The sequence below is a fragment of the Arvicola amphibius genome, chromosome 6, assembly GCF_903992535.2.
Source record: "Arvicola amphibius chromosome 6, mArvAmp1.2, whole genome shotgun sequence".
In the NCBI taxonomy this organism is placed as follows: Eukaryota; Metazoa; Chordata; class Mammalia; order Rodentia; family Cricetidae; genus Arvicola; species Arvicola amphibius.
In genome coordinates, this window is record NC_052052.2 from 129249065 (window position 1) to 129269563 (window position 20499).

The following is a 20499-nucleotide window of genomic DNA, read 5'->3' on the forward strand; positions in this document are numbered from 1 at the left end:
GCAACTTTAAATAATTCTAAATACAAATAAAGAATGCCCTTTCATGCCAGGTGGCACACACCTGTAATCCCTGCATCAGGAAAGAAAAGAAGGAGGACATAAAGTTCAGGGCCATCAATGAACCAAGCTACAAGAGATCTTGCCTCAAAAACAGTTTTTCTCTAGATTGTAGATTTAATTCCTACTAACCATACTTACTGATGTAAAGATCATTAATGCATAAATGACAGCACAGAAAATAGCAGTGGCAGCAATAACACCCAGAGAAGAGGTAAAGGCTGCAGAGATGGTGAAGGCATTAACATGCTGCCCTGCAAAGATGAGGACCTGAGTTTGGCCTCCCAGCACCCAGAAAAAAGTCAGGCCAAACAGCAGGCATTTGTAAGCCCAGTAGTTGTTGGGGGAGAACACAGGAGAATCACTGGAGCACAATGGCCAGCCCAGCCTAGCCAAATCAATAGCTCCAACTCCAGTGAGGGTCCCTGTCTCAAGAAATAAGGTGGAAGCAAACAAGGAAGACACCTGATGTGACCTGTAACATAAGTATGTACACACACACAATACACATGAATGCATACAATACACACAAACATGCACACACACACACACACACACACACACAGGCACCTGCACACTCTCATGATCATATACACACACATACAATACAAAAAATATGTAAGTAAAAAATAAAAGTCTGATGACCTGCTGATTCAGACTCTTAAACACTAGTTGAAATCTTTATCCATTAAAATTTACAGATTAAAAATAATCAAAACTGAAAACTCCATGATTAAAGTTACTGCATTCACAGGTTTCTAAACAATTTAGGAAGGAAAAAAAAGATTCTCCCTTAGATTGCCCTAATAATTTATAAGTAAACAGAAATGACAACAGACATGATTGAGATAAATGTGACTAACTTAACTAAAACACAAGCACATTCTAAATGCACAGGCTTGAAAAGCTCAATAATCTAAACAAAGTAATCATTAAACCTTCCACACTTACCAGATAAACAATTATGAGCTAATTCTAACCATACAACTATGTGACTGTTTCCCACCACAATAGTGTAAAAAGGACAATAATTTTTTTGTGCCCAGTGCCTTTGTACGATTCCTGAGTATTCACTAATATGCTAAGAAAAATCACATGTCCAAAACACCACTGTAGCATAAGAATCACAAATCTCAATAAAAGTTTAAATCTGCAATTACAGAAGACTTAAACCGACTATAGTCAAATCAAATGACTCCTAGTGTCCTAGCCCATTCCTTCAAAGAGCATATAATCTGAACTTTTGTTTTGTTTTTAATTAATTCTTGGAAAATTCCTAAAATATATTTAGGTCATGTTCATCCTCCTAACTCCTCCTAGATCCACTCTCCATTCCCTGGGTATTTCTTCCTTTTTAACCTATTTCTTACCAGGTGTGAAACCACTCAACTTTTTAAACCTATGTTTCCTTCTATAAATACAAATATCCTAAAACTGGAGCTACTCCACGTATGTTGTAGGCCAGCTGTGCCGGTCTCTTCCCTGGATGGACACAGAGGTAATTCTGAGAACACTTACCTATCACTTGGTGGCCTGGGCTCCTCTTCCAAATGTTTTTGGGTATTCCGCCTTCGTACTTTAGGAAACACGTGCTTTCTTGAGAAATGTCTGTCTTGTGGCTTGGGATCTTCCTGTGACATGATGTCTTCTATGTCATCCAGGAGAGCATCACAGGATGCAGAAGGCATCTTCTGTACCACATAAAAAAGTTACAAATAGCTCAGGTTTAAGAACATCTGCCTAACATTGTGCTGGTACCCAATTCTCACCAACCTTGAATCTAAACCAACTCTTTAAAGCCTAAGTTCACAGAAAATGTAGGAGGATAAACCCAAAGAAGCAACCATGCAAATTCTGCTGACAGTGGACCATCCCATGATTGAACTGTAACTGTCAGAACTAATACCATGGAAGAAAAAGTAGGACAGGGTCTTTTCAAGAGAAAGAAACTGAAAGCAAAACAACTCCCCTCCGCCACTGCTGCTGAGGTCAATGATCACCAAGGCCTTCAGTGCTATGAGGAAACCTAAAGTGGGGCCGTATTATAACATGAGGGCCTGCTTGTTGGGGTTTCTGTCCTACCCAGTTCCCACAGCCGGTAAGCCCCAAAGAAAATCACACAGAGAGTCTACATAAGTTATAACTGATTGGCCCACTAGCTCAGGCTTCATATTAGCTCTTATAACTTATATTAGCCCATTATTCTAGTATATGTTAGCCACATGGCTCAGTACCTTTTTCAGCAGGGCAGGTCACATCCTGCTTCTTGGGTGTCTGGACAGGATTGCAGAAGAATGGGCTTCCTTTTTCCCAAAATACTCCTGTTCTCATTGCCCCACCTCTACTTCCTGTCTGGTTTTCCCGCCTATACTTCCTGCCTGGCTACCGGCCAATCAGCATTTATTTAAAATATAATTGACAGAATATAGACTATTGTCCCGCACCACCTTCTAAAGAAATTCATCTGCCTGCCTGTAAGATTGATTGGTGGGGCTGGAGAGACGGTGCAGCAGATAAGAGAATTTGTTGCTTTGGAAAAGGTCCCAGGTTCAGTTCCCAGCACCCACATAGAGGCTCACAACAAACATAACTCTAGTTCGGGGAATCTGACAACTTTTTCTGACCTCCTTCTGCACAAGACACACTTCTGGTGAACATATAGACAGGCAAAACATCTATTCACAAAAATTTATTTTTACATTAATTTTTATATATATATATTTGTATGTATATACGTGTGTGTGTGTGTGTGTGTATACGACTCACTAGACAGCTATGCCAGTCAAAACTAGTATTGGTAAACGCCTATAAAGTATTACTCTAATATCAAAACCAAATAAAGACACACAGGAAAAAGAATATGCCTGACAAATACAGATGCTAAAATCATGAGTCTAGTATAATACTGAGAAGTAAACATCCCAAAAAACTGAAGATTCATTTAAGAAAATGTCAATAAAAACAGGATCAAATCTCAACTACACAAACAATAAGTACTCAAACAATAAGTTACCTACCATTATCTTGATGAGAAGTTAGACTAGCCAAATCCTTGTGGCTCCCTAAAAGCATGGCACAGCTAGTACAGTTTTCTGCGGAACCACTGCCAATACATCTCAAGCTATGCAATATTCACATCTTTCATATAGCAACTCAATCACTAGAATTTGACTTTAAGGAGTCAAGTCAATGTAATATAATATAGACATTCTCAAGTCTGAGTGTATATCATAATCAGTTTCACAATCTCATTTATCTCTATGAACAAGCTAAAGTTTTTACATCAAACTGGTAGATTAAAAAAAAAAGACTTAAATTCTCAAAAATATTTAGGTACCACTGAAATGAATTTTAGAGGGAAAAGGTAATAGTTACATAAGACAAAGATCTCTTAAAAACTCTTCTCAAAGAAGTGACAAGAAGTCAAGTTTCATAGATGGATAAAGACAGAAAGGACAGACTATGGTAGAGTAGTGAATCTGTCAGGAACTTCTCATAATTCCCATACCCATAACCATGAATTTTCAGTAGCTCATTCTGAATCCCCGAGGAGCTTCTGGAAATTACTACCAACAAGATGGGTTCAATGGGGAGAGGAACAAACGAAAGAAGGAAGACAGAAAATGACCAACAACAAAACCCCAGGCCAGCTGAACTTAGGAACGGAACCTGAGCATCAATAGATTAAACTCCCAGCAATTCTCTCCTATGATCAGCCAAGAACACAACCCAAAGTGCCGCATTAGCACTTTCCACAGTGAGATTTCCAACAGCAGCAATAGCGTCGGGTGGACCTGAACGAAATGAAGTCTATGCCTTCAACACAGTCATGCTGAATCAGTTATTCTGAGTGAAGCCAGGCTCAACAAACCCTCTAAATAATTTTGTTAGTCATTGTTCTAGAGTTACTATTTCATAAAGACTGACAAGAAGGAATAGATATTACTGAATCAAATTATTTTGGAGGCTTTTTTAATCAAATAATTTTTCACATAAGTATAAGAACAATTCAATGAGAGAAAGAACAGTCTTTTCAACAAATGATATTAGAACAACTAGATAGCCAAACAAAGAAATGGAGCTGCAGCCCCATCTCACATCATACTCAAAAATCAACTCAAACAGGGCTACAGACTTAAATTTAGGAGACCTAATACTACGAAACTCTTATAACTCACTCAAGTATAAATCTTGCCAACATTAGACACTGGTTTCTTAGTTATGACACCAAAAGCACAAGCAATAAAAGAAAGCAACAGGTTAGATTTCATCACAATTAAAATGTGTGAGTCAGGCACAGTGGCACATTCCTGTAGTCCCAGCACTTGGGAAGAAGAGGCAGGAGGATGAGGAGTTCAAGGCTGTCCTCAAAAACAAATCAAAATTGAAACTAACCTGGGTTATGGGAAACCTGTTCTCGGGGTGGGGGGGGGGGGAATCAATTTTCATGCTCCACGAACAACATGGAGGACGTGAAAAGACAGCCCATGCGGTAGGAGAAAACAGCAAGTCGTATAATATGATAAGGACCTAGTATCAAAGTAAATAAAGAACTCAAAACTACAAACAACCCAAATTAAAATATGGGAAAGGGATCTGAATAGACATATTTTCATAGGAGATATATAAGTACCCGGTAAGCACGTAAGATCTGTAAATAAAATGAGCCATAAGGGAAAGGTCATTCAAACCTACAAAGATACAGCTCACTGGGACAGCCAGAATCACAAAGACAGGTAACCAGGTTAACAGCAGTGAATCACATTGCAAAGAAAAAAAAATCTTAATAACCAGGCCTGGCAAGGTGCTGCACATCTTTAATATCTGCACTTGGGGGCTTAGTCTACACAGATAGCTCCAGGCTAGATAGGAATAGACATTAAGACAATGTCACACACACACACACACACACACACACACACACACAAATTAAAAGAAATCAAATAATCCAGCTAGAAGAGATATAGAAACAAGCCTCAAGAATGCCATATTTGGGCTGGAGAGATGGTTCAGTAGTTAAGAGCACTGATTGCTCTTCCAGAAGACCTGAGTTCAATTCCCAGCACCCATGTGGCAGCTCACAACTGTCTCTAACTCCAGGACTTGACACCCACACACAGGCATACATATTGGCAAAACACCAATACATAGAAAATAAAAAATAAATTATTTTTTAAAAAGTCAAATTTAATATCAGAGAATTAGGATATAACAAAGATCAAGCAACTTTCAAAACAAAAAAAAATTAGATGTGTCACAGACAGCAAAGGAAGAGCGCATGTCCATGCTACTTAATGAAAACGAAAGATTAAAGAAGAAATGCAAAAAAAGTCTAAGAAATTATTAAGAAATGGGACATCTTCAATCACTCAAACTATTTATAAAATAAACCAATACCTTGATGATAAGAAATTGGCCTCAAGTCCTCCTGAAAGATGAATCTGGAAAATTAAAATTAATTAGAAAATGCAAGTATCCTGTAACTCCCAAGACCATTCTAAGGCCTCTTTACATTTACATTTAAAAAAAAAAGGCCACATCTGGCCACAGTGAAAACTGCTTAGCCCGCACTCTAACACCACAGCTCAGTGAAATTCACCAAGTAAGACACAAGTGTTCTCGTGAAGACACAGGAAAGTCTTCTAAGCACAGGGACGGGAAAGGGGGGGTGGGGGCTCATGTCACCTGCGCCTTTGCCCAACTTCAGTGTAAAACCCTCTTTTTGCTCAGCCTGATCACCGAGCACAAGTCCATTCCCGAGAAAAGTGAGGGAAGAAACGAGGCTAGGCCGGACTGTAAGTCCCTGACTATGCCATCATCATCCGAGGCCACACGGGCCTCTCGGGGCAGCGCTCCAGCCTCCGAGTCCCCATCCCAGCCGCCAGATCTTTCTCAAACTGCGAAAACAAACGAGCGATCGGCCGTAGGGGGAAAAATCTGTGGAAACGAAACTCCGCCCAAAAAGCAGCGCGGCCCACAGTCGCTCGGCATCGGTACAGTTGTCCCTCGTATCCACAAATCCGGAAACTCACCTGTCCAAAGTGAGAGAAAAACCACACGCCACTGTCAGGAAACTACACAGACTTCAGATGGAGCGCGCCATGACACTTGTGTCCCGCCAGGCTTATTTGCGCATGCTCCGCGACGGTAGCCTGGAGAAGTCAAAACGCGCCATTGTTTCAAGTTTGCGTAGGATTTTAATTTTATACTTGTTGTTAAATTTTTCTGTAAATAAAGACAAAAATGCACTCCTACGTCATCATGTTCTCATTATATCTTACCAAATAACTTCCGCCGAGTTCTTATAATCTGTTCCGGACAGCTAAGAGATTAACACGAACATCTCGCCGTTTATTATTACTATTCCTAGTTCAGAAAAAGGAACTCGAGAATGTAAATACTTCCCAGAGTAATTACTCCGGGAGGAAATCTTTTCTTTACATTTTTACCAGTTTGACTCCTTTATCTATCTGTCTGTCTGTCTATCTATCTATCTCGATCTCGATCTCTTTTGAGACAGCCTCTATGTATTCCTGACTGCCCTGGCACTCCTTGTATGGACGGGGTTGGCCTCGAACTCACATAAATCATCTTGCCTCTGCCTCCCAAATGTGGGCATTAAAGGCATGCACAAGCATGCCCAGCTAATTCCCTCCATTTCTTTAGAAAAGAATAGACAAGGAATGTTTAGTCTATTGAATAAGAATAGAAATCATTTAACACTGATGTCTGCTTTTAAGGAAATTTAGGGGTTCTTTTTTTCTTTTTCTTTTTTTTTCCCTTGATTTCTTTTAAAAAAAAAAAAAAAAAAAAAAAAATTTTTCTTAGGTAGGCCAGGCTACCTCAAGCTCTTGATTCTCCGGCCTGCATCTGCCTCCTACTGCTGAAATTGCAGTTGTGACCCGGTGCACTAGGCTTAGAGTTCTGCTTCTACAGAGACAATTAATCCTAGGCAGTCTGGTTTCATTTAATAATTTCATAAAAATACTTAAGAATAAAATGTAATACTTTCTTTACCAGTAACACATAATTTCAAATACAGCAAAAAGAAAAAATGATATGAAAAATATGGAATAAATTTTTTATGTCTTCAGAAAGAAGCTGGAGGGTGAATGGCTTCAGTTTGGTTGGCTTGGGGCTTTGACAGTCCATGCATTGGGACTAAGCAAGCGCTGCAACGCTGAGCGGAAGCTACAGTCCCTCATTTTTCATATTAGTACACAGAGAATATTGAAGGGAAAAGAAAGAATGTGACAGATAAAACCAAGTTAGTGAGTTCTTATTACCCCTCAATGGACAAAGAAAGAGGAAATCCAGAAATTATACAAATTTAGAAACAAATATAGCATCATCTATTGGACTAATTAATTTAAAACAATCAATGACCTTTTCACGAAATAAACAATTAGTGTATTTAATTTGATCTTAGAAAAACAGAAATGCATATGATTTTTTATGCAGAAATTAGATAAACGTAACAGTAGCAGGCTCAAGACAGGTTAATCTATCTGTTAGGTTAACAGGAAAGTGTAGGTGCTCTTAGTTTGTGATGTTCAAGAAGCCACCAGGCATCAGGAAAATATGCTATGACTTATATTGACTTTCAACAGCCTATGCTCAAAATCTAGCTCCAGTTTCTTAAGCAGCAAGGGGATGGGTTAGCACACAAGAATCAATGTTGGGTGCAGGAACTGAGATCAGATATGAGAAATTATTGACAGAATAGAAAAAACACCCTGGCTGAAAACCATATATCAACAGGAAATTTTGAAGGAAGTTTTTTTTCTCAAGAATTGGATGGACCCAACAGAAAAAGTGATTGTAGGAACAAAGAGAAAACACAAGGAATGCTATATCAACGTCAAAAGAAAGACTGCTTCAAGTGGATGGGTGCTTCAGTGCAGAAGGTAAGAGAGAGACACTGAAGTTCTTAAATGATGATAGACAAGATGATGTGAAACCCCCTAGAGGGATGCTGAAAGGTCATCTTACAAAGTAACCACTAGGGGTCGGACTGCTGTACTTCTGACACCAGCTATTCCGGTCTATCATTTCACATAAATACAGTTGCTTGAATTCCATAATTAATGTTCCCTTTCCATTCTCCCACTCTCAGTACAAGTGGTTAAGAGACTATACAAGTGGCCTGGAATGCTAGTCAGAACAATGAGAATACCACAGTCTCTTGCGGTAGAGCAGGTAACCCACACCAGGCCCAGAATTCTGGGCTTTGTCATCTGCAAGAATCTGAGGCTGAATCTTCCAGGGCTACCACAAAGTGAATGAATGAATGAATGAATGAATTATGTGAAAAAAAAACCTGCCCATGACAAGGCTGTTTCAAAGGAAAACATAAGTGAGGTACAAAGAAAGAAAAGATCAGTACATTCTAAAGACAATGCTACCCCACATACCCAGCACTGTATTTATTTCTAAGTTATTCAATTTTGTGTGCAAGTTAATCTCTATATTTTTCTCTTAAAACAACCCAAATTCATTTTTATCTGTTGCAATCAAAACAGTTCTTTCCATTGTTGTGGTTGTTGTTGTTGATGATGATGATGATGATGATGTTTTGGCTTTGGTTTTGGTTTTAATTAATTGAGTCAGGTTCTCATTTACCCCAGACTTCTGGCTCCAAGCCTACTGTGTAGCAAGAATGCACTCAACTGTCTGATCCTCCAGCCTCCACCTTCCAAATGCTACTCTAAAAGGCAAATATTAAAACATACTATTTTTATTGTATTATAGTTTCCCATTGATTAAAAATATTAACTCACAGACATTGTATAACATTCTCATGGTTTATAAATATTAGTGGGAGACATGATGTTTTCTCCATCCTTCTAATGCAAGACCTAATGCTAACACATTTGTTTTTGTGGGGAATATAGCTCCATGTTAGAGCCCTTGTCTTGCATGTCGAAGACCTTAGGTTGGCTCTCCACTGTTGTAAGCAATTATAATAATGGTAGATCTGTTCTTACAAGAACTGAGTTACATAATCTTCACTGCAAGGATTCAATACACTAAGGACTAGTCTGCGTTCTCAGGAGATGAAACATAGGAAAGTCCCTTCCTTTTTAAGAGGATAGCAGATACAGATAAAACATAATAACTATAGTCAGGCATGGTGGCACTCTGCTTTAATCCAGCATTTGGGAGGTAGAGACAGAGGGATCTCTGAGTTCCATGCCAGCCTGGTCTACATAGTGAGTTTCAGTCCAGCCAAAGATCCCTAGTGATGCCTAAATAAATAGTGCAAAACAAGAGAGGAAAATACATCCGACTCCTGACCTCTACACAGGCATGGCAGGAAAGCACGCGTGCGCACACACACACACACACACACACACACACACACACAAGATATAAAATTACTAACTCTCTCTCTTTCTTCCTTTCTTCCTTCCCTTCCTTTTTTAGCAATGCTTCATTGTATAACGTTGACTGGCCTGTAACTCACTCTGTAAACCTGGCTGGCCTCACAATCACGAGCTGTATCTCTGCCTACCTCTGCCTTCCTAGTGCTAGAATTAAAAGCATGTCCCTGGCCTGTACTGTATTCATAATGGAAGACAAAGATAGCCAAATAAGGATGACATCAGAGTTAAGGAGCATCAAAATCAGAGCTTTAGATTTTTTTTTACTGTGTGCACATGTGTATGTGAGACAGACAGACAGACAGACAGACAGACAGAGAAAGACTTGCATGTTAGGAAACGTTGTGGAGTCAATTCCTCTGCTTCTATCTTTACATGTGTCCTGGGGATGGAATTGAATTTCCAGGCATATGCTGCAAACACCATTACCAACTGAGCCAATCTTGCTAGCCCAGGACTTGAGATTTTAAAGAGGTTGAAAGAAGCCTTTAAAGAAGCTAAAAGAAAAAGGATTTTCCTGAGTCCACCTTTAATCCCAGCACTTCAAGGCAGAGGCTGGTAATCTTGTGAGTTCAGGCCAGCCTGGTCTACACAGTGAGTTCAAAGCCTGCCAGGGAGAAGAATGACATTTCCATGAACAGAAAAATAAGGGGAAGAAAAAGCTACAGATAAAGAAAAATATGGGAGAAGAAAAGAAAGATAAAGAATACAGAGTCACATCTACCTTCCACCCCCCCTCCAACAATTGATAAGTTGTTTCATAACAAGTGCTCAGACATATACATTAAGAAATGTAATAAATGTGTTAGCCTTTCTACTAAATATTAATGACATTTGAATGGAGAGTTAATAGAAAATCCTTGTTCTCTTTAAATGGGATAAAGTTACTTTTTTTGTTTTGTTTTTCAAGGAAGGGTTTCTCTGTAACTTTGGAGCCTGTCCTAGAACTAGCTCTTGTAGACCAGGCTGGCTTCGAACTCAGAGAGATCCACCTGCCTCTGCTTCCTGAGTGCTGGGATTAAAGGCCTGCACCACTGCCCAGCTCTAAAGTAATTTTTAGTTACTGTTTGAGAATTTCATTCATACAAGCAATACCATTCTCTGTTTTGATAAAATCTACCCCAGACTCCCTCCCATACCAAACAGCTCTTCTCATACACCCTCACCACTTTTCCCTCCCAAGAGGTTATATTAATTTTTTAAACTTTTTACCTGGAAACATTTCAAACTCCTTTTTCTTTTTGAGACAAGGTTTCTCTTTATATCCTGGGTGTTCTGGAACTTGCCATGTAAGACCAGGCTGACCTCAAAGTCATAGCGATTTACCTCCCTCTGCCTATCAAGTTCTAGATTAAAGGCGTTCACATCAAACCCAGCTAATTTCAAACTTCTTCAAAGTTGCCAAAATATTGTAATTGATACATATACAAATCTTCATCCCCAGATAATAATGCTTCATTGGACCAAAGAACAGTGATCAGAGCCAGGAAACTACCATGAACATGACACCATTCTAACTGCAGCAACCCTGGGAAAGTCTTGATTTTCTTATCTTCCCTAAGCTTGATACTTTGAAAGAAGACGGGTGCAGTTGTTTTGTAAAATGTCCGTCAACTTGAGTCCACTGATGTTTTCACAGCTACATCGTGGGTTTTGTTTGTTTGTTTGTTTGTTTGTTTTCTGTATATTTTGTTTTGTTTTGAGACAGGGCCTCACTGTGTAGCCTTGGCTGGCCCGTAACTCAGAGAGATCCACGTGTGCTAGAAGTAAAGATATGTGCACATGGCACAGCTATATTTTAGCACTGGACTTGGGGCAAGAACACCAGGAGAGAAATGTTGTCTGTTCCCCTTGGCCGATCTCAACAGACGCATATGAAGCATCTCATTAACAAGGACGTACTTCGAACACTTGGTCTAACCACTGTAAAAGGACTCTTCTTCCCTCTGTTTTCAGTGAGGGAAGACATGCTGAGATTACAGAAGCATCTTGTTTCAGAGCATGTTGCTGCCTCTAATTGCAGCATCTCTAAACGACCCTGCAGGGAACAATTATCACTGTGGTGTTTGCCAAATGGGGACTTTCCATTTCTATCATTCCTTCTACTTATATTATCGAATGGGCTTTCCCGTCTCATTTTTCCATTCAATTATTTATATTGGTATGGATGCACAGTGTTCAACTTACATTATAGCTTCTAACCCATTGTTACTATTACTTTGTTGTTCAAATTATCCAAAATTTGGCCATAGCCGTGGGTTGCCTTCAGTGTTCTTCGGACATGTCTGCCTTTCAACTATACATACATGCTTTTTGTGTGTGTTACTGCAGTATGTCCCAAGCTCTGATGTACTTTCTCTGGCCAGTCCTTGCAATCTATCTATTCTCCATAGAACTATAGTTCCTGTCAGTTTAAAATGATATTTAGAAACAAAGATAGGAAGCCAGACATTGTGGAATACATCTACAGTCCCAGAACTTGGTAGATGGAGCAAAAGCTACATAGCAAGTATGAAGCTATCCTGGGTCACATGACACACACACACACACACACACACAGAGAGAGAGAGAGAGAGAGAGAGAGAGAGAGAGAGAGAGAGAGAGAGAGAGAGAGAGAGAGTGAAAGAACGAACAGGCAAGATGCTAGATGGCTCAGCGGTTGCAAACATTTACTGCTCTTGCAGAGGACCCAGGTTCAGTTCCCAGCATCCATATAGAAACTGTTAGAACTGCCTGGAATTCCAGTTCCAGGGGATCTAATGTCCTCTTTCCTGGCCCTTTTGAACTACTGCATTCACATATACATATAAATTTATACATGCTCATACAGATAACATATAACTAAAATTAAGTAAATAAACAAATATTTCAAAATATAAATAATGATATGAGCAGAAGTATGCTATTGTTTCTAGGTATTATTGCTCCAGAAGCTACAGTCTAAGCCTGGCAAACCTGAAGTGTCTGTTAGACATCCATGCGCATCCTTGACCTAGCAACTGAATTTATGTTCCTAAAGTTTTGAGAAGTTGGGGGTGATTGGCACGCAGGTAATATACAAAGCCAAGACTGAATATGAGCACCCATGGGGTGAGCCCGAAGCATGCTAATATGGAGATGGGGGAGAAGAGGAAGAACTAGAAAAGCATAGTGAGAAATAAAAACCAATGGAAAAGAAGAAAAACGAGATTGGTGTCCTGGAAGGCAAGCGAGAGAGCAGAGACTGGAATGGTAGGCTGTGTTAAATGATGCTGAAGTTGTAGTAAGACAAACGCTGAGAATGAACCATCAGGCTGAACAACTTGGAAGGGCAGCTTTTGGTGCAGCGATGAGAGTAAATTCTGAACAGAGGAAATTAAAGGGTGACAAGGGATGCTAACTGAAGACAGGACGCCAACGAGCAGCACGGAGCTGGGACCTTGGCAGTGGGAGAGGTGTGTTCCCAAAGAAGTACTGAGTTGAAGTCAAGATAAACAAGAGCTTACTTAAATGCTAAGCTTCCTGGAAATGGGAAGGTGATAGTATAGCAGAGAGAGGGGGTCTTTTGGAGTTATTTCTTTAGATATAAATATTTAAAGAATACACAAAAGTTATTTTAAAAATAAATACAAGGATCAGGAGTGGTGACACCCGCCTTTAATCCCAGCACTTATGAGGCAGAGACAGGTGGATCTCTGTGAGTTTACATAATGAATTCCAGGCCAGCCAAGCTACGTAGTGAGATCCTTTCTCAAAAATAAACAAAAGAGCTGGGCGGTGGTGGCGCATACCTTTAATTCCAGCATTCAGAGGGAAAGGCAGGCGAATCTCTACATGTTCAAAGCTGGCTTGGTATATAGATCGGACAGGTTCCAAAGCTACACAGAGAAACCCTGTCTCGAAAAACCAAATAAACAGATGATAGATAGATAGATAGATAGATAGATAGATAGATAGATAGATAGATAGATAGATAGATAAAACAAGCAAAAAGCTAAAATTTTAAAATTTAAAAACAGGCTGAAAATGTAGCTAAGTTGATAATTGGTAGAGTGTTTGTCCAGCACAAGGGAGGCCCCAGATTGCACACACTGTAAACAGGTCAGGAAGAACATGATATAAAGGTCTAAATCCAAGCACTCCAGAGGTATAGGAGTTCAAGGTCATGCTCAGCTACATAGAAGTTTGAGGCTAGCCTGAGTACAAGAGGCCCTATCTCAAAAAACAGAAACAAACATTTGATGTATGCTATTTTAAATTTTAAGCTTAAAAATGTTTTTAAAGCAACAACCAAAGATTTTTAAATTATATCAAACAGAAAAATACCAAAGCTTCCTAGTAAGGTGTTAGCATGACTATCAATGGTCAGCTAAAATATTTTACTGGAAATGTATTTCTGTGGCAAGCTCCAGAATGTGGTTGGTTGGTCATGGCCAGGAAGGTGTGGAAAGAGAAAATAAAAAAATTTTAAGCCCATTTACTTTTGTAACCATAAGGCATTCATACCTTTTGTTTGATGGGAGAACAAATACACATACACAGACACATACACACACACACACATACACACACACACACAGTGGAGAGACACAGACACATAATACACACAGACACACTTGCACACCCCACATTTACACATCTACTAGAGATGGAGGACTCTCATTGGTTAATAAAGAAACTGCCTTGGCTTTTTGATAGGGCAGGATTTAGATAGGTGGAGTAGACAGAACAGAATGCTGGGAAGAAGGGAAGTGAGGCAACCACCTCAAGCAGTCGCCATGAAGCCAGCTGCCAGGTCAGACATGCTGAATCTTTCCCGGTAAGCTACCACCTCATGGTGCTACACACATTACTAAATATGGGTTAAGCAAGATGTGAGAATTAGTCAGTAAGAGGCTAGAGCTAATGGGCCAGGCAGTGTTTAAATGAATACAGTTTGTGACGAAAAGCAGGCCTGCTTGCCCTCTCACTACATACTAGTGTTACATTTCTCACTGGTTTGATGCCCCCCCAACACACAAACTTTACAAACACTGACTCTGTAGGCAAAATTAAGACTTACAATTCCACCAAGCAAGTCTTAGAATGCATAGCGAAATTAAAAAAAAAAAAAAAAAAAAAAAAAAAAAAACAAGCCAGAGAGGGTCTTGCTGGTGAGGAGGCCTTTCTCAGAGAACAGAACAAGCTGCTAGCAGCTGGCTTCATGAGAATGCACTCCCTGAACCTCCAGACAGAAAGGGCCGCGGAAGTATTCCATTTCGGCTCATTTACTTATTCTAAACATCTGCAAGGCCCTCTCCCAGGCTGTCCCATCAGCAGGGAGAGTTAGGAGCAAAGATCAAAAGGAAAAGCAAGGAGGGCAAAAGAAAAGAGCGAACAAAAGGTCTTTTGTTTTAAAGTCAGGCTCTCATATTTCCCAGTATAAATTCTCAAATGTTAGTAAGGAGGTAGAGAAAAACGGTTAGTAAAAGGAACTCAGTGAATTGTTGCAGAGACTATTTTTTTAAAAAAAAAAATTGTCGTTAACTTTCAGTTTATTGGTTTTGTGTGCACACACATGCCACAGAGACCACTTCCAGGAGGCAGTTCTCCCCTTCCACTATGTGTGTCCCAGGGATCAAATACAGGTCCTGGGACTTAGTGGAAGGGGCCTTAAGCAGCTGAGCCAGCCCAGTGGCCCAGACATCTATTTTCAAGACATATATTTGTTTGTATTACAGGTAACTATCAGTAACATTTAGTCATATGTTTAAAGATTTTAATTTATGTGCACGAGTGTCTGTCTACATGTATGTATGTACACCACATATGCACCTGATGCCCAAGTAGGCCAGAAGAGGGCAAGGGATCCCCTGGAACTGGACTTACAGAGGTTTGTGAGGCATCATGTGGATACTGGGAATCAAATCTGGGTCCTCTAGAAGAGCAGTCATGGCTAGACACTGCTGGCCCATATCTCCACAGGTTTTCCTACATTAGCCAAGATTATCAAGAGTCAATTAAATAAACTAATGGATATCTTCATAAAGAGTTATCTTATAATTACATACAAAAACAAATCAAGTTTGGGGGTAGTTTTGCTTCCAGTAAATTCCAGTTTTATTAATGGGGACTAAAGAGATGGCTCAGAGGTAAAAGCATCGACTTGCTGTCTGATACTCCAGTTCCAAGGGATCCAATGCTGTCTTCAGACTACTGCACAGAATGCACATACTGCATGCTCGTGGTTTATAGACAAAACAAAACATCCTGTGTTCATATAAAATGATAAAATAATTTTAATTGAACGAAAACTATAGGGGTTAATCAAAAAATCCAAAGGCCTTTACATTTAATTGGGGGGGGGAATGTTTAATAGTTAGCAATAAAATATGTTTTCCATATCCTAAGATCCTTTTTTAAAACTTCAAATAAAGTACTGAAAAACATTGGGCAAGGATGCACTCTCCCACAGCCTGGTACCACGAACACTCATTTACAAGAACTGGACAATAATTGACTACCTATAGTGGCATATTGTTTGTGTTTTAATAAATGAAGCTTGCCTGAAGATCAGAGAGCAAAGCAGTCATACTAGTCAGCCATACAGGTCATAGAGTAGAGGCACGCGCCTTAATCCCAGGACTCGGGGACAGAGGCAGACGGATCTCTGTGAGTTCAAGGCTACTCTGGGCTACATAAGATTGATCCAGAAACAGATCCAAGGGTGGTGGTTCACACCTTTAATCCCTGTTCTTGGGAGTCACAATACCTTTAATCCCAGCACTAGGGAGGTGGAGACAGGAATGATATGGCTGGGCAGAGAGAGGAAAATAAACAGGAAGAGACAGGAACTCAGTGGAGTGTGGAGTCTGAGGATTCGTAGAGACAGGATCTCGACCATTCGGTCTGAAGATTTGGTAAAGGTAAAAGGTCTCTCTAGTAGTTGGCTGCATTGCCCTCTGATCTTCAGACAGGCTTTATTTATTAAAACACAAATAATATACTACTATTTCATTTTCCTTATTTGTCTATCATTGAGCAACTGTGTCAGAGAGTAAATATTTTTTTTTCTTATAGAAAAGAACCTGTTGTGGCCAACTACTGAGGTCAGGCTATACTCTATCCTAAGTTATTCCATACTTCTTAGGAGCAGTGGTTTTTAAGGCTGTCCTTTGCTCTGGGAGACCTTCTCTTAGAAGAGGCTTTGGGCTCCATTTTGAGGCAAATGAACCCTGCAGCCCCTGAGCGAATCAAGGAAGAGCATCATGCAGCAGGCACTACACTTCTGGCCCAGGCTGATCATTGACTAGTTCCCGGGACTAGAAAGGAAGCTACCCTCTAAGTTCACTGGAAAGAATTAAAACTGGGGTCACACAGGCATATTAAAATCCTGTCAAGAGAACGAGACCCACGAATTTATGGAACACATCAGTTAGAAGAAGGGGTTAACTCGCTCTTTTGGACCCCATAAAGCGACACAAACCTTAACACTGCGATGGCATGATGCCACGCCAACCTATCAGATAATACCTAGTGTGTATATGTCAAGGCCCCGTGACCCTCTGACTTGTGTCAGCTCCTGCTATGGATACAACCTACTTGACTATCTACCCCTCCACCTATTCACCCTTCTGGACCTGACCAACTGTTTCCTGCTCCAGCCTGGTTCGCCTTTTTCACTTAACAGCTGAATTCTGCAGCTTGGCTCTCAAGCCTGACTCCTTCATCTCCACCGGCAGTTTTTACTAACAGCTTCCACCTGGCATTGGTCTGCCTCATTATCTTTTCTACACAGTCTTTCTCAGCCCCTTCTGAACGCATCTTCTTTTACTTGTATTCTTCCCATACGCTATAAACATGTATGCTAATATAGAGACATATTCACTAGATACTATGTGATATGTGATAGGAGAGAGAATACTACTAACTAAGACTGGAATAAAAGCGAGGCGGTGGTGGCTCACACCTTTCATTCCAGCACTAGGGAGGTAGAGGCAGGTGGATGTTTGTGAGTTCAAGGCCAACCTGGTCTACAGGATGAGTTAAAGGACAGCCAGGGCTACACAGAGAAACCCTATATTGGAAAAAAAAAAAAAAAAGAAGACTGGAATAAAGAACTTCCTTTTACATTGGCCAAACTACGAAAGTAGGTAAATTTTATTACAAATTCCTGTTATTGGAATGACTAAGTGTGGTGGTTTGAAATAAAATGACCCAGATAGATTCATACAGGGTGGTACTGTTGGGAGGTGTGGCCTTGTAGGAGGGGGTGTGGCCTTGCTGAAAAAAGTGCATCTTAGCTCTCTTCCTGATGCCTGAGGACTAAAATACAGTATTCTCAGCTCCTTCTCCAGCACCAAGTCTGCCTGCATGCCTACATGTCCCACCATGAAGATAACGGACTAAACCTCTGAAACTGTAAGCCAGTTCCAATTAATTGTTTTCCTTTATAAAAGCTGCCATGTTCATGGTGTCTCTTCACAGCAATATATCCTAACTAAGACACTAAGCCTTGTGAATTTATTATTATTCAACAAATTATGATACTGTGAAAAGATGCAAGTACGTTTGTCTATGCTTCTGCATAGCTCACTCATGATACCTGCACTAATTTTGTTTGAGCCAGGCCAGCCTGAGCTACCTCAGCCTCAGTGAGGATGTGACTAAGCAAGTTCAATCAGAGCCTAATAATCCCGGGCCACTGTGGTGGATCTCGTGGTGACATATGTCCGTGGCTGGCACCTTCAGCATACCTTAGCCTTCCTTGCAATAGGCCCATGGATAAGAACATGCTAACAGCTAAGAGTCTCTAGGTCCCATTGAGTAAACTATGACAGTGTTCCCCAGTTCTCTTGATCAGTCTAGAGCAGACCTGTCGTCAAGTCGGGTCAGCCATTTCCTTTCTTAAAGCTAGCGTCATCCAGTGGGTTTCCCTGTCGACGGTATTTACTGACAAGTGACTGTGCTGCCTGTGGCGTTGCCAGCAGAGAAGGTTGACAGATGTGCTGAGGACAAAGAGAGCTGAAAAACAGCGGATGAAAGAGACCAAAGAGACCACTAAGTTGATGGAGAGATACCAGAGATCATGAAGGTCATAGAGGTTGCAACTTATAACTAGATACCTGTGCCTGTGACAGCAAGACCCCAAAGAATGAGATCTGAAAGGAAATGCTGGGTTGGGTGGATATCCCTGACAGGATATTCTAAACTTTCTAAAGGGTCAGAAGATTGCTATCTAGCTGGAAGCTTTCTGGAAAAGAAGAGACATGCCATCATTCCCCTTCCTTGAGAGTTAATCCGAAAGGACCTGTCAGTCATCTGGACAGAAAATTACCCTCCAGGAAGCTATCTGGTCCAGCAATGTTAAGAAATAGTATAAACCCAACTAAAAACCTAAGTTGGTACAACAGGCTCTCTGGCCAGTGGCCACTCTCACTCTGTGTTTTCCTTTTTGGCCTCTGGACACTTTTATTATTGTTGTTGTTCTTGTTATCATCGTCATCATCATTGTCATCATCATCATTAGATTTTTGAGGCAGGATTTCTCTGGTTGTCCTGAAACTTGCTCTCTAAATCTGACTAACCTCGATATCAGAGATCTTCCCACCTCTGACTCCCAAGTGATGAGGTTTAAAGGCGTGTGCTGCCCCACCCACCTTAGGGCACTTTTTTTCTTTACTTCATGATAAACTCTGCCTGCCTTCTATGGTGTGCTCTGTCCTTGAGATTTCTGCAAAGAACGGTCAAGCTGCATTGAGAAACAAGAGAACAGCAAATGGGAGATGTCCAACTGAAAGAAGGGGCAGTATTAAGGAGGAGGCTGGACAAATGAGTTGGTGACATGGGTATTTAGAGGAAGGATAGGAGATGGTTCAGAGAATGAGCTGTCACCTTCTAACAAGATACAGGATGAATAGGATGCTTGGGATACAGGAAGGGTGGAAATGGGAGCAGGGAAGCATATATCTTAATTTAAGGAGCCCCTGAGGGTTGTCAAGAGACTTGACCCTAGAGGGGTTCCCAGGTTTCCAGGGAGACGCCCCCAGTTAGTTCCTTGGGCAGCTGAGGAGGGAGCCTGAAAAGGCCAGTTCCTATAGCCATACTGATGAATTTCTTGCATATCACCATAGAACCTCCACCTGACGATAGATGAAGAAAATGACAGAGCCCCACATTGGAGCACCGGACTGAGCTCCCAAGGTCCTGAGGAGGAGCAGAAGGAGAGAGAACATGAGAAAGAAAGTCAGGACCGTGAAGGAACCTCCATCTGGCGATAGATGAAGAAAATGACTGAGCCCCACATTGGAGCACTGGACTGAGCTCCCAAGGTCCTGATGAGGAGCAGAAGGAGAGAGAACATGAGAAAGAAAGTCAGGAACGTGAGGGGTGCGTTCACTCATGAGACGGTGGGACAGAACTAATGGGAGATCACCAACTCCAGTTGGAATGGGACTGATGGATCATGCGACCAAACCCGTCTCTCTGAATGTGGCCAACAGCGGGGGCTGACTGAGAAGCAAGGACAATGGCGCTGGGCTCTGATTCTTCTGCATGGACGGGCTCTGTGGAGCCTTCTCAGCTTGGTCGATCACCTTCCTGGACTTGGGGGAGTTGGAGGACCTTGGTCTTAGCATAGAGTAGGGAACCCTGATGGCTCCTTGGCCTCGAGAATGGGAGGGAGGTAGTCTTCCTTGTTTTCCGTTTCGTTTCTTGTCCTTTTTCTCCTCTTTTCGTTCCTGTTTTCTCTTCTTTTCTTTCCCTTTTCTTCTTCTTTTCTTCTCTTGCCCTTTTTTCCTCTCCCCCCCTCCGCCGGACCAAAAAAAACAAAAAACAAACAATTAAAAAAAATTAAAGATACAGGATGTGGCTGGCACAGGGGCTGCTAAGGGAGTGGATAATTATATAGATCAAGGCCCTTCGGGACTAAGAAATGGAATGCAGAGGGTGGGGAAAATAACTCACTTGCTGTTCTTTTGGGGGACCTGGATTTGATTCCCAGCCCCCATGAGGGGCAGCTCACAGTCTCTAGCTCCAAGGGATCTGACTCTTTCTTCTGGTTTTCCTGGAGACCCCCACACACAGACACACAAATAATCTT

At 41.0% G+C, this 20499-nt stretch overlaps 1 protein-coding gene across 1 annotated transcript in view; it reads right to left on the bottom strand.

Annotated features, from left to right (window-relative positions):
* Cdkal1 (CDK5 regulatory subunit associated protein 1 like 1) overlaps window positions 1-6194 on the bottom strand; it is a 511294-nt gene extending 505100 nt beyond the window's left edge. The window contains 3 exon segments of the mRNA XM_038335499.1: window positions 1576-1748; window positions 5455-5498; window positions 6090-6194. Coding sequence (XP_038191427.1) covers window positions 1576-1745 — 170 coding nt within the window. The 5' untranslated portion in view covers window positions 1746-1748; window positions 5455-5498; window positions 6090-6194.
* Window positions 6195-20499: the final 14305 nt, after the last annotated feature.